This window comes from Rhinopithecus bieti, unplaced genomic scaffold (assembly GCF_001698545.2).
Source record: "Rhinopithecus bieti isolate Rb0 unplaced genomic scaffold, ASM169854v2 scaffold_425, whole genome shotgun sequence".
NCBI lineage: Eukaryota > Metazoa > Chordata > Mammalia > Primates > Cercopithecidae > Rhinopithecus > Rhinopithecus bieti.
This window is the reverse complement of record NW_016803361.1, coordinates 2,767,831-2,782,830: the sequence shown is the minus strand read 5'-3', so window position 1 is coordinate 2,782,830 and position 15,000 is coordinate 2,767,831. Positions and strand designations below refer to the sequence as shown.

General features: G+C 40.5%; 1 protein-coding gene across 4 annotated transcripts in view; it reads left to right on the top strand.

The window, feature by feature from the left end:
• HPSE2 (heparanase 2 (inactive)) overlaps positions 1 to 15,000 on the top strand; it is a 775,791-nt gene that overhangs the window by 481,164 nt on the left and 279,627 nt on the right. For 2 of the 4 annotated variants that reach the window (XM_017880532.1, XM_017880522.1), the window contains exon 4: positions 1,170 to 1,343. The exons of the other annotated variants lie outside the window; for them this stretch is intronic. In XM_017880532.1, coding sequence (XP_017736021.1) covers positions 1,170 to 1,343 — 174 coding nt within the window. The remainder of the gene's footprint in view (positions 1 to 1,169; positions 1,344 to 15,000) is intronic. 4 annotated transcript variants of the gene reach the window in all.

Below are 15,000 nucleotides of genomic sequence, written 5' to 3'. Positions count from 1 at the left end.
TTTATTTATTTATTTATTTATTTATTTATTTATTTTGAGATGGAGTCTCACTCTGTTGCCCAGGCTGGAGTGCAGTGGCATGATCTCGGCTCACTGCAAGCTCTGTCTCCCGGGTTCACACCATTCTCCTGCCTCAGCCTCCCTAGTAGCTGGGACTGCAGGCGCCCGCCACCATGCCTGGCTAATTTTTTGTAGAGACGGGGTTGCACCGTGTTAGCCAGGATGGTCTCGATCTCCTGACCTCATGATCCCCCCATCTCGGCCTTCCAAAATGCTGGGATTACAGGCATGAGCCACCGCGCCAGGCAATGAACATATTTCTAGTAGTGGTCATAGTATTTCCATTGTCAGAAATATTAGAAATCTGGACTTGAGTGAAAAGTTTTGGAAATCATACTAGGCTGAGCTGTTTTCCAAGACTCACCAGCCAGTCATCCTTCCTGGCCTTGTACCCTGACTATTATTCCTACTATGTCCTGTAGGAATATGGACCTAGCAGTGCCATATTGTCTGACTTTTCAAGAAAAATTAAGAAATTCAGCTACTTTGTGAAATCTTCCCATTTTTAAATGTCAACAATTCAACTTTTTGTTAAATAAAACATATGACAGACTAGATTTGGTTGCCAATTTGCAACCTCTGTCTGGAAATCTGTCTGCTGCTGCTTTTTTTTTTTCTTTTTTTTTTTTGTGTGAGTGAGACGGAGTTTCGCTCTTGTTGCCCAGGCTGGAGTGCAATGGTGCAATCTCTGCTCACCGCAAACTTCACCTCCCAGGTTCAAGCAATTCTCCTGCCTCGGCCTTCTGAATAGCTGGGATTACAGGCATGCACCACCACACCCGGCTAATTTTGTATTTTTAGTAGAGACGGGGTTTCTCCAGGTTGGTCAGGCTGGTCTCGAACTCCCGACCTTAGGTGATTCACCCACCTTGGCCTCCCAAAGTGCTGGGATTACAAGTGTGAACCACCACGCCTGGCCCTGTCTGCTGCTTTCTAAACGTCACCTTGAAATGTACCCAGACCAAGAGGTAATAGTCCCTTTTAGAAGCCTGTCTGTGTTATTCCTTCTTAGTGGGAAGCTCATAGAAAGGCTTTTTATATTAGCTACTATTTTCCTTTTGTTGGAATGTTGATTTGAAAGTTACAAGCCTTTCTCTGCTTCTTCCCAGCCAGGTCTCTAGACAAACTTTATAACTTTGCTGATTGCTCTGGACTCCACCTGATATTTGCTCTAAATGCACTGCGTCGTAATCCCAATAACTCCTGGAACAGTTCTAGTGCCCTGAGTCTGTTGAAGTACAGCGCCAGCAAAAAGTACAACATTTCTTGGGAACTGGGTAATGGTAAGTAAGGATATTACTTCCTCTGAATTGACAAAATAAAGGGGAAAAATAAGTTGGCTTGTGATACAGTCTCAATCAGACTATCTCTAGTACCCTGGCCCAGAAAACATTTGTGATGTTTGGCCACTGAGTTGACTATCCAAATGGTGAAAGACCAAATAGTGAAGGACAGTAGATTTAGTGAATACACACCATTTGCATCTATAATTATCTCTAGTTACCTCATTCCAAATATGGGGAAAATGTCGCAAAATGGGAAATTTATAGTGATTTATGACTAACAAATTGATTTTATAACCTGTTTGCACAGCCTGAGCTACCTTTTACAATGTGTGTTCTGTGGAACATTGGTCCTACAAGATGATCCTGCTAAAATAATAATTCAAAAGAGCTTTGGTCAAATATATTTGAGGACCTTTATACAGTATGTGAACCTCCTGAAGGTTCACAGTACACATTAGTATATAAAAGGCTATAAGAAGTCTTGCTGCAAAGAAATCTGTTTGACATTTTTTAACCCAGCATTTCTTAAACAATTTCACCAAGGCTAGTTTCAAGGGTGTGCAGCCTATGCAGTCACATAGGGCCCATGCTTAGAAGAGACCCATTCTTGGCTGGGTGTGGTGGCTCAGGCCTGTAATGCCAGCACTTTGGGAGGCCTAGGTAGGTGGATCACGAGGTCAGGAGTTTGAGACCAGCCTGGCCAACATGGTGAAACCCCGTCTCTATTAAAAATACAAAAATTAGCTAGTCATGGTGGCAGCCACCTATAATCCCAGCTCCTTGGGAGGCTGAGGCAGGAGAATCGCTTGAACCCGGGAGGCAAAGATTGCAGTGAGCTGAGATCATGCCACTATACTCCAGCCCAGGAAACAGCAAGACTCCATCTCAAAAGAAAAAAAGAAAAAGAAAAAAGAGAAGAGACCCATTATTGCTTTCATTCTCTGCAGTCACCATCTTGAAATTCTTAATGCTTTTTTAACAAAGGGACTCATACTTTCATTTTTCACGGGGCCCTACAAATTATGTAGCCAGTCCTATTTAATCATTAAAGTGTGTGTGTGTGTGTGTGTGTGTGTGTGGCATAAGTTATCATTCATTCCATGGAACAATACTCCATAGAACACAATTTGGAGAAATATTTCCTAAATCATGCTATATTCCCAATGATATATATTTATTTGTGACATATATGTTATTCTGTAGATTTCATGACTGTCCTATTGAGTCAATATGGATTATAGTTAAAATTGTTGATAGTATAGATATGAAGATGTGTGATTCTCAAATTAAAATACCTTTTGGTATACTTTAGAACAGAATAATTGAATTGAACAAACCAAGAATTCTCTTAAAATTACTGATGCAAATTCATTCCAGCATTTTCATTAACAGTCTTATATGTCTGTAGCTAACCCATATTTGTTTGGAGCACTATATGTGTAAGTGTGTGTGTACCCATGTGTATTTATTGCATCCTGGAATTTGGATTTCTCAAAATAAGATGGCAAGGGAAGAAAAGAATAAATGTCCAACTTTCCTACCCGTAGCCACTAACTGGAATGTAGCTCTCAGTTTCTTTCCTCTTTCTCTGCTTTTCTCTCTTCTTTACCTGTGGAAATTTGGGGATAGTTAGTGACCAAATGGAGACCTGTTGAGTTGAACTGAGGATACCATGACTGTAGGAGGCTCAACTAGGATAGCCTGAGGTTTTTCATATTCCAGACTTGCCTGAGTATCATACATTTGACAACAAAAGCAGGAATGATATGATCAGCTTTGGAGTAGGCCAAAGTATTACATTGTCAGAAAAGTCTTTTACTGATCCCTTTCCATACCATCTTCTATTTATATTTTTTGACATTTTTTGGTATTTTACGTTGTCAACTCATGACCACCCACCTAACCTTACCCTCCTCAAATATCAGGCTCTGCCCAACTTAGCTTTATTCTCCAAACAGAGCAAAATATTCTTCAAACAGGGCATGACACCTGCCATGAGAGACCAATTGGGCATAATGGTTAAAAGAGGTAAGTATCAGACACTAAAGAATGGTAGGGCTTTTGTTGAACTGGAGAATACATGTCCAAAGGCTTTGTTTGGTTTTCTTGTAAAACTGTTGTGCTGCCTACATAAAACTGGTTTGTAAAAAATCTCAACTAATAATAGATACACCCAGATTAAATAAAACTTACCTACCCGTGATTGATGGGAATAATTGTTCTAGGGTTTTTGGCATCTCTGAGTGTGGGAGCTTGTTAAACTAAATAAATTTACAATTGGCATAATTGGAGTGATTTTGTGGAGGGGGTGGGTTGGAGGAGAGAATATATACATCTTTCCATATACATCTATTCCAGACAAGTAAGAACTTGCCCCTCCCCATCAACCTCCTTCCTTCAGACAATGCTACATGGTTCAGAAAGGGAGCTAATTACACTTTAAAAAACGTTATTTAGACACTTTAGCCACACATCATTTGGTTCCCATCATCATCTTTTAAAGCACCTCCTCAAGGCTTAACAACAACAAAGAATTATTTATAAGGAGAAGAAAATGCACTGACATTGATAAGAAAATAGGAATATAGATAGGAAAAGAACAAAATAATTCAATAAAGTGAAAAATATCCAATAATGTGTGTTTCTAAACGTCATTTTGAATCTCTAGTCAGAAAGTCTAGAGTTAGTGTTTTCCTGTTAAAGTGCATTTCTATTTTTTATGTAACCATATACATGATTAATAGATAATACATGATTATTAATGATAAATAATAAAGAATCATTTATTAAGGCTACATTTTAGAGTTTAAAGAATACATTTTAGAGTTTGAAGATTTATTTTGCTGTTTCTTTAATTTTACAACTACTGATAGTTCTTCTTGTACTAAAATCATCTCTCTTAAGATATCCAATGTACGGTATTCTGCTCAAAACTATTCTGTGTTGTATATTCAGCCTCTTCCCCCTCAAAATATCTTCATGGTAGACATGTTTCTCTAATCTTCTCGCCATTTTCTGCTTTGTAACCTTATCTTTTTGGACAGAGGTAATCATTTAATCACATTCACATTCAGGAAGGGACAGTAGAACAGGTCAGTCTTCTTATCTCTCACCTTTCCATATACCTACACCATGTTAACAAGTGTTTTATCTCTAGAGCAAATCTAGCATTGGAAAAAAACTAAGGATAAGTTTCTTTGATTGTTTTTTCTAGAGTGGCTAAACTTTAAGTGACTAACCTACTTCTTTTCCTCTTCTTTGAAAGCAGTGAATAGTGTGGGCTACAGACCACAAAAGCAAGATATACCCAATATCAAGAGGCAAAGATGAGAAAGTTTAGAATGTTAAAGTATATGAAAGAATGACTTTCTTCAGCCAGGCATGGTTGCTCACACCTGTAATCCCAGCACTTTGGGAAGCCAAGACGGGAGGATTGCTTGAGGTTGGGAGTTTGACACCAGTCACAACATAGCAAGACTCCATCTCTACAAAAAACTAGAAAGTTAGCTGGGCATGGTAGCATGCACCTGTGATCCTGGCTACTTGCGAGACAGGGTCACTTGAGCCTGGGAGGTCAAGGCCACAGTGAGCCATGATCATGCCACTGCACTCGAGCCTGGGTGACATGGTAAGACCCTGTCTCAAAGAAAAAGAGAAAAGAAAAGAAAATCAAAAGCAAAACAAAAAAAATGACTTTCTTGACACCATACTTTTTTGCAATTACTTTCTTTGGATATAAAATATTTCCCGAAATGTCCATAAATTGTAAACTCTGTAACTGATTAACATAATGTTACAGATTTTTACATTTATTTTAACCATTGGTGAATTTAAAGTAAGAAAGAACTGGAGAAATTTTGAAGCTGGGACTCAAACTCTGGAAGTGTATATAAATTCTAGTCCAACTCCATTTCAGGGAAACGGTGTTTTTTCTTTAGAGGGCTATACTTAATCACAAAAATTACCTAAAGATAATGCAATACCTCTAATTGAATGAACACTGAACTACATTATGAACTATAAACGTGCTTCCCAAATACTTCTGCCCATTTCTATAAGCAAGTAAAAGCTACTATAATTAATTACTGAATCAGTATTATATATTCATACCCATAACCTGACCTATATACATTCGTGCGTTATTCTCTTATAATACTTAGTTATATGACTCAGTTCTCTGGAGCTTGTGTACTAAGTAATTTTGTAAAATCAAGTTTCAGACCTTAGAAAGTCGGAGATAATGATTCTTATGATTCTGGCAGCACAGCTTGATTCATATATTACCTCAATATTTATTAAGCTTTTAGTCTGTGTTTAGGTGGATAAATGTATGATGCATTTATGTATTTTTTTCTTTTCTTTTTTTTTTAGCATGTCCAGAATGGGTAGGTTTTTTACATAGGTGTACACGTGCCATGGTGGTTTACTGCACCCATCAACCTGTCATCTACACTAGATATTTGTCCTAATGATATCCCTCCCATTCCCTCTCACTCATGAGAGAGAACATGCAGTGAGAACATGCAGTGTTTGGTTTTCTCTTCCTGTATTAGTTTGCTGAGAATGATGGTTTCCAGCTTCATCCATGTCACTGCAAAGGACATGAACTCATTCTTTTTTATGATTGCATAGTATTCCATAGTGTATATGTGCCACATTCTTTTTATCCACTGTATCATTGATGGGCATTTGGATTGGTTCCAAGTCTTTGCTATTGTGAATAGTGCTACAGTAAACATATATGTGCGTTTGTCTTTGTAGGAGAATGGTTTATAATCCTTTGAGTATAGATTCCAGTAATGGGATTGCTAGGTCAAATGGTATTTCTAATTCTAGATCCTTGAGAAATCACACAACACTGTCTCCACCAATGGTTAATACTAAATTTACACTCCCACCAACGTTAAAAAAAAAAAGTAAAAGCATTCCTGTTTTCTCCACATCTTCTCCAGCATCTGTTGTTTCTCTGACTTTTAAATGATCGTAATTCTAACTGGCATGAGATGGTATCTCATTGTGGTTTTGATTTGCGTTTGTCTAATGACCACTGATGATGAGCGTTTTTTCATATCTTTGTTGGCTGCATAAATGTCTTCTTTTGAAAAGTGTCTGTTCATATCCTTCGCCCACTTTTTGATAGGGTCGTTTGTTTTTCTCTTGTAAATTTTTGTTTTAAATTCTTGTAAGACTTCTTGATATTAGCCCTTTGTCAGATGGATAAGATGACCAAATTTTATCTCATTCTGTAGGTTGCCTGTTCACTCTGATGATAATGTTCCTTTGCTGTGCCAGAAGCTCATTAGTTTTAATTAGATCCCATTTTGTCAATTTTGGCTTTTGTTGCAATTGATTTTGGTGTTTTAGTCATGAGGTCTTTGCCCATGCCTATGTCCTGAATGGTATTGCCTAGGTTTTCTTCTAGGGATTTTGTGGTTTTAGGTCTTACGTTTAATCTTTAATCCATTTTTGTTTAAGGTGTAAGCAAGGGGTCCAGTTTCAGTTTTCTGCATATGGCTAGCCAGTTTTCCCAGCACCATTTATTAAATAGGGAATCCTTTCTCCATTGCTTGTTTTTGTCAGGTTTATCAAAGCTGACAAATTGTAGATGTGTGATGTGTAATGTTAGATGTGTGTAGATGTGTGATGTTATTTGTAGATGTGTAGATGTGTGATGTTATTTCTGAGGCCTCTGTTCTGTTCCATTGGTCTATATATCTGTTTTGGTACCAGTACCATGCTGTTTTGGTTACTGTAGCCTCGTAGTATAGTTTGAAATCAGGTAGCATCATGCCTCCAGCTTTGTTCTTTTTGCTTAGGATTGTCCTGACTATACAGGCCCTTTTTTGGCTCCATATGAAATATGAAATTTAAAGTACTTTTTTCTAATTCTGTGAAGAAAGTCAATGGTAGCTTGATAGGAATAGCATGGAATCTATAAATTACTTTGGGCAGTATGGCCATTTTCACAATATTGATTCTTCCTATTCATGAGTATGGAAGGGTTTTTCATTTGTTGTGTCCTCTCTTATTTTCTTGAGCAATGGTTTGTAGTTCTCCTTGAAGAGGTCCTTCACATCCCTTATAAGTTGGATTCCTAGGTGTTTTTTTCTCTTTGTAGCAATTGTGAATGGGAATTTACTTGTGATTTGGCTCTCTGTTTGTCTATTATTGGTGTATAGGAATACTTCTGATTTTTGCACTCTGATTTTGTATCCTGAGACGTTGCTGAAGTTGCCTATCAGCTTAAGGAGTTTTGGGGCTGAGATGATGGGGTTTTCTAAATATACAATCATGTCATCTGCATATGGAGATAATTTGACTTCCTCTCTTCCTATTTGAATTTGCTTTATTTCTTTCTCTTGACTAATTGCCCTGGCCAGAAATTCGAATACTGTGCTGAATAGGAGTGGTAAGAGAGGGCATCCTTGTCTTGTGCTGGTTTTCAAAGGGCATGCTTCCGTTTTTGCCCATTAGTATGATATTGGCTGTGGATTTGTCATAAACAGCTATTTTGAGATATGGTCCATCAATACCTAGTTTACTGAATGCTTCTAGCATGAAGGGGTGTTGAATTTTATCAAAGGACTTTTCTGCATCTATTAATTATTATTTCCATTCTTTTGCTGAGGAGTGTTTTGCTTCCAATTGTGTGGTCAATTTTAGAATAAGTGCAATGTGGTGCTGAGAAGACAATATATTCTGTTGATTTGGAGTGGAGAGTTCTGTAGATGTCTATTGGGCCTGCTTGGTCCAGAGCTGAGTTCAAGTCCTGAATATCCTTGTTAATTTTCTGTCTCGTTGATCTGTCTAGCATTGACAGTGGGGTGTTAAAGTCTCCCACTATTATTGTGTGGGAGTCTAAGTCTCTTTGTAGGTCTCTAAGAACTTGCTTTATGAATCTGGGTGCTCCTGTATTGAGTGCATATATATTTAAGATAGTTAGCTCTTCTTGTTGTGTTGATCCCTTTACCATTATGTAATGCCCTTCTTTGTCTTTGTTTGTTTAAATTCTGTTTTGTCAGAGACTAGGATTGCAACCCCTGCTTTTTTATTTCTTTCTTTCCATTTGCTTGGTAAATATTCCTCCATCCCTTTATTTTGAGCCTATGTGTGTCTTTGTACTTGAGATGGGTCTCCTGAATACAGCACACCAACAGGTCTTGACTCTATCCAATTTGCCAGTCTGTGTCTTTTAATTGGGGCATTTAGCCCATTTACATTTAAGGTTAATATTATTATGTGTGAATTTGATCCTGTCATTATGATGCTATCTGGTTGTTTTGCCCATTAGTTGATGCGGTTTCTTCATAGTGTCATTGGTCTTTACATTTTGGTATGTTTTTGCAGTGGCTGGTACCAGTTTTTCCTTTCCACATTAAATGCTTCCTTCAGGACTCTTGTATGGCAGGCCTGGTGGTGACAAAATCCCTCAGTGTTTTCTTGTCTCCAAAGGATTTTATTTCTCCTTCACTTACGATGCTTAGATTGGCTGGATATGAAATTCTGGGTTGAAAATTTTTTTCTTTAATAATGTTGAATGTTTGCCCCACTCTCTTCTGGCTTGCAGGGTTTCTGCAGAGACATCCGCTGTTAGTCTGATGAGCTTCCCTTTGTGGGTAACCTTTCTCTCTGACTGCCCNTTCTTGTCTCCAAAGGATTTTATTTCTCCTTCACTTACGATGCTTAGATTGGCTGGATATGAAATTCTGGGTTGAAAATTTTTTTCTTTAATAATGTTGAATGTTTGCCCCACTCTCTTCTGGCTTGCAGGGTTTCTGCAGAGACATCCGCTGTTAGTCTGATGAGCTTCCCTTTGTGGGTAACCTTTCTCTCTGACTGCCCTTAACATTTTTTCCTTCATTTCAACCTTGGTGAATCTAACGATTATGTGGCTTGGGGTTGCTCTTCTCGAGGAGTATCTTTGTGGTGGTCTCTGTATTTCCTGAATTTGAATGTTGACTTGCTATGTTGGAGAAGTTCTCCTGGATAATATCCTGAAGTGTGTTTTCCAACTTGATTCCATTCTCCCCATCATTTTCAGGTACACCATCAAATGTAGGTTTGGTCTGTTCACATAGTCCCATATTTCTTGCAGGCTTTGTTTGTTTCTTTTCATGCTTTTTCCTTAATCTTGTCTTCATGCTTTATTTCATTAGTTGATAATCAATCTCTGATATTCTTTCTTCCGCTTGATTGATTTAGCTATTGACACTTGTGTATGCTTCACAAAGTTCTTGTGCTGTGTTTTTCAGCTCCATCAAGTCATTTATATTCTTCTCTAAACTGATTATTCTAGTTAGCAATTCCTTTAGTCTTTCATCAAGGTTCTTAGCTTTCATGCATTGGGTTAGAACATACTCCTTTAGCTCAGAGGAGCTTTTTATTACCCACCTTCTGAAGCCTACTTCTGCCAATTCATCAAACTCATTCTCTGTCCAGTTTTGTTCCCTTGCTGGCAAGGAGTTGTGATCCTTTGGAGGAGAAGAGGCATTCTGGTTTTTGGAATTTTCAGTCTTTTGTGCTGGTTTTTCCTCATCTTCTTGGATTTATCTACCTTTGGTCTTTGCTGTTGGTGACCTTCAGATGGAGTTTTTGCATGGTCATCCTTTTTGTTGATGTTGATGCTATTGCTTTCTGTTTGTTAGTTTTCCTTCTAACAGTCAGGCTCCAGGTCTGTTGGAGTTTGCTGGAGGTCCACTCCAAACCCTGTTTGCCTGTGCATCACCAGAGAAGCCTGCAAAACAGCAAAGATTGCTGCCTACTCCTTCTTCTGGAAGCTTCATCCCAGAGGGGCACCAACCACATGCCAACCAGAGCTCTCCTGTATGAGGTGTCTGTCGACCCCTTCTGGGAGGTGCCTCCCCATCAGGAGCCACTTGGGTCAGGGACCCACTTGAGGAGGCCGTCTCCCTTAGCAGAGCTTGATTGCTGTTCTGGGGGATCCACTGCTCTCTTCAGAGCCTGCAGGCAGGGACGTTTAATTCTGCTGAAGCTGCTCCCACAGCTGCCCCTACCCCCAGGTGCTCTGTCCCAGGGAGATGGTAGTTTGATCTAAAAGCCCCTGACTAGGGCTGCTGCCTTTCTTTCAAAGATGCCCTGCCCAGAGAGGAGGAATCTAGAGAGGCTGTCTGGCTACAGTGGCTTTGCTGCGCTGCTGTGGGCTCCACCCCGTCTGAACTTCCCAGCAGCTTTCTTTACACTGTGAGGGGAAAACTACCTACTCAAGCCTCAGTAATGGTGGACATCCCTCCCCCAACCAAGCTCAAGCGTCCCAGGTCGACTTCAGACTGCTGTACTGGCAATGAGAATTTCAAGCCAGTGAATCTTAGCTTGCTGTTCTCTGTGGGTGCAGGATCTGCTGAGCAAGATCACTTGGCTCCCTGGCTTCAGCCCCCTTTCCAGGGGAGCAAACAGTTCTGTCTCACTGGGATTACAGGTGCCACTGGGGTACAAAAAAACTCCTGCAGCTAGCTCAGTGTCTGCTCAAATGGCTGCCCAGTTTTGTGCCTAAAACCAGGGACCCTGGTGGTGTAGGCACCTGAGGGAATCTCCTGGTATGTGGGTTGTGAAGACCATGGGAAAGATGTCATATCTGGGCCAGCAAGCACTGTCCATCACAGCATAGTCCCTCATGGCTTCTCTTGGCTAGGGGAGAGAGTTCCCTGACCCCTTGCACTTCCTGGATGAGGTGATGCCCCACCCTGCTTCTGCTTATCCTCCGTGGGCTGCACCCACTGTCTAACCAGTCCCAATGAGATGAATGGGGTACCTCAGTTGGAAATGCAGAAATCACCTGCCTTCTGTGTTTGTCTTGCTGGGAGCTGCAAACCGGAGCTATTCCTATTTGGCCATCTTGCCAGGGAATTGTTTTTATGTTCATTTATGTATAATGTATAAATGTGCATTTATATATTTTGATCCTATATTTTTATGTGTATATAACATGTGAAAGCCAAACGTAAAATTCAATCACAGTCTTCACACATATTGTCAATTATTTATGAGGATAGGTCACAGCTAAGAGCTTCATTGAACTGTATTTTCAGAAGATAAAGTTTTGATAGTTAGGGAAGGAGAGCAGGGGAAAAGAGGAGGAGGAAGGAAAAAAACAAGAAACCATATAGTCTCTTTACATGCTTTCTTTTCTCAGTTTTCTCTTCCTGTCTGCTTCTCTCCTTCAACCTTCATCTTCTCAATTCTTTCCCCACACACTCTTATCCAGAAACATACTCTCATGGTGTTTAGTCATTCTTGCATTAACTATGTATGTGTGAAACACCTGCAAAATATGCCTAGTACTATTTTTTTCTTTTTCTTTTTTATTCTTCTTTTTTTTTTTTTTTTTTTTTGAGACAGAGTTTTGCTCTGTCACCCAGGCTCGAGTGCAGTGGTGCGATCCCAGCCCATTGAAATCTCCATCTCCTGGATTCAGGTGATTTCTCCTGCCTCGCATCCTGAGTAGATGGGATTACAGGCGTGCACCACCATGCCCAGCTAATTTTTGTATCTTTAGTAGAGATGGGGTTTCACCATGTTGGCCAGGCTGGTCTCGAACTCCTGACCTCAAGTGATTCACCTGCCTCAGCCTCCCAAAGTGCTAGGATTATAGGTGTGAGCCACCATGCCCGGCCCACACCTGCAAAATATGCCAAGTGTGAAATGGGAGTTGAAAGAATCCTTGAATTCCTTCTCTGCCCACTACTTTATAGCTTGGCATAACATACTATGATACAGAGTGAATATACAGAACAAAGAAATCCTAGTCTCCAGGAGTTTATTATCTAAAGGTAAAGGTAGGATAAATTTAAAACCATTAAACTATTAAACTCTCATATGCTAGAACTGGAGGAATCTCTTATAGTTTGAAAGATGTGAAGAACTGAATCAGGAAAATTGTTAAACCAACAAATAATATAGAATAAAAGTATAAATTAATTTGCAAATGTATTCATAAATTCATAGCTTACATTTTTAAGCACTTAAGTTAATTGTCTTTTGATTATTAAGGGAAGTGAGTGAAGTTTGAATTACATTGGTTCTTGGAGTTCATTATCATGGTGGAGAACCATGTTCTCTCACTAAAATTCTGGTTACTGTCACAGTTAGATAGTTACAGAAAACATTTGTGGGACAGCTGCTGTATAAACTCCATTTTCAGGCTGCTGATAAAGACATACCCAAGACTGGTAATTTATAAAGAAAAAGAGTTCCATGTGGCTGGGGAGGCCTCACAATCATGGCAGAAGGTGAAAGGCATGTATTACATGGCAGCAGCCAGAATCGAATAAAAAAAACAAGCAAAAGGGGAAACCCCTTATAAAATCATCAGAACTTGTGAGACTTATTCACTACCACGAGAACAGTATGGGGGAAACTGACCCCATGATTCAAGTATCTCCCACCAGGTCCCTCCCACAACACATGGGAATTATGGGAGCTACAATTCAAGATGAGATTTGAGTGGGGACACAGCCAAACCATATAATTCTACCCCTGGCTTCTCCCAAACTCATGTCCTCACATTTAAAAACCAATCATGCCTTCCCAACAGTACCCCAAAGTCTTAACTCATTTCAGCATTAACTCAAAAGTACACAATCCAAGTTCTCATCTGAGACAAGTCAAGTCCCTTCTGCCTATTAGCCTGTGAAATCAAAAGCAAGTTAGTTACCTCCTAGATAAATGGTAGTACAAGTATTGGATAAATACAGCTGTTCCAAATGGGAGAAATTAGCCAAAACAAAGAGGCTAATGGCCTCATGCAAGTCTGAAATCAAGCAGGACAGTCAAATCATAAAGCTCCAGAATGATCTCCTTTGACTCCATATCTCACATCCAGGTCACACCAATGCAAAAGGTGGGTTCCCGTGGTCGTGGGCAGTTCTGTCCCTGTGGCTTTGCTGGGTACAGCCCCACTCCTGGCTGCCTTCATGGGCTGCCATTGAGTGTCTGGAGCTTTTTTGAGGTCTAGAGGATGTTGGCCCTCTTCTCACGGCTCCACTAGGCAGTGCCCCAGTGGGGACTCTTTGTGGGGGTGTCAACCCTACATCTCCCTTTCACACTGCCCTAGCAGAGGTTCTCCATGAGGGCTTCACCCCTGTAGCAAACTTCTTCCTGGACATCCAGGCATTTTCATACATCCTCTGAAATCTAGACAGAGGTTCCCAAACCTCAGTTCTTGACTTCTATGCACCTGCAGGCTCAATACCACATGGAAGCTGCCAAGGCTTGGAGCTTGCACCTTCTGAAGCCATGGCCTGAGCTGTACCTTTGCCCTTTTTAGCCATGGCTAGAGTGACTGGGATGCAGGGTACCAAGCTCGCAGGCTGCACAGAGAAGGGAGGCCCTAGGCCCAGCCCACAAAACCATTTTTTCCTCCTAGGCCTCTGGGCCAGTGGTGGGAGGTACTGCTGTTTATGTCTCTGACATGTCCTGGAGACCTTCTTCCCCTTGTCTTGGCAATTAACATTTGGCTCCTTGTTACTTATGCAAATTTCTGCAGCAGGCTTGAATTTCTCCTCAGAAAATGGGTTTTTCTTTTCTATCACATAATCAGGCTGCAAATTTTTGAAACTTTTAGGCTCTGTTTCCCTTTTAAGACTGAATGTTTTTAACAGCACCCAAGTCGTCTCTTGAATGCTTTACTGTTTAGAAATTTCTTAGCTGGGCGCAGTGGCTCAGGCCTGTAATTCCAGCACTTTGGGACGCCAAGGTGGGTGGATCACTTGGGGTCAGGAGTTTGAGACCAGCTTGACCAACATAGTGAAATCCCATCTCTACTAAAAATACACAATTAGCCAGGCATGGTGATGCATGCCTGTAATCCCAGCTACTTGGAAAGCTGAGGCAGGAGAATCACTTGAACCTGGGAGGCAGAGGTTGCAGTGAGCCAGGATTGTGCCATTGTACTATTGCACTCTAGCATGGGCAATAAGAGCGAAATTCCATCTCAAAAAAAAAAAAGAGAAATTTCTTCTGCCAGATACCCTAAATCATCCCCCTCAAGTTCAAAGTTCCACATATCTGTAGGGCAGGGGCAAAATACTGCCAGCCTCTTTGTTAAAACATAGCAAGGGTCACCTTTACTACCATTCTCAACAAGTTTCTCATCTCCATCTGAGACCATCTCAGCTTGGATGATTTTTTTCTTTCTTTTCTTTTTTTTTTTGTTTTTTTGAGATAGTGTCTCACTCTGTCACCCAGGCTGGAGTGCAGTGGCATGATCTTGGCTCACTGCAACCTCTGCCTCCTGGATTAAGGCTATTCTCCTGCCTCAGCCTCCTAAGTACCTGGGATTACAGGTATGTGCCACCATGCCCAAATAATTTTTTTGTATTCTTAGTAGTGACAGGGTTTCACTATGTTGGCCAGGCTGATTTTGAACTTCTGACCTCAAGTGATCCACCTGTCTCAGCCTCCCAAAGTGTTGAGATTACAGGCATGAGCCACCGTGCCTGGTCCTCAGCCTGGATTTCATTGTCCATATTATTATCAGCATTTTGGTCAAAGTCATTCCACAAGTCTCTAGGAAGTTCCAAACTTTGGCACATTTTGCTGTCTTCTTCTGAGCCCTTCAAACTGTTCCAACCTCTGTCTGTTACCCAGTTTCAAAGTTGCTTCCACAATTTCAGGTATCTTTACAGCAGTGACCCAC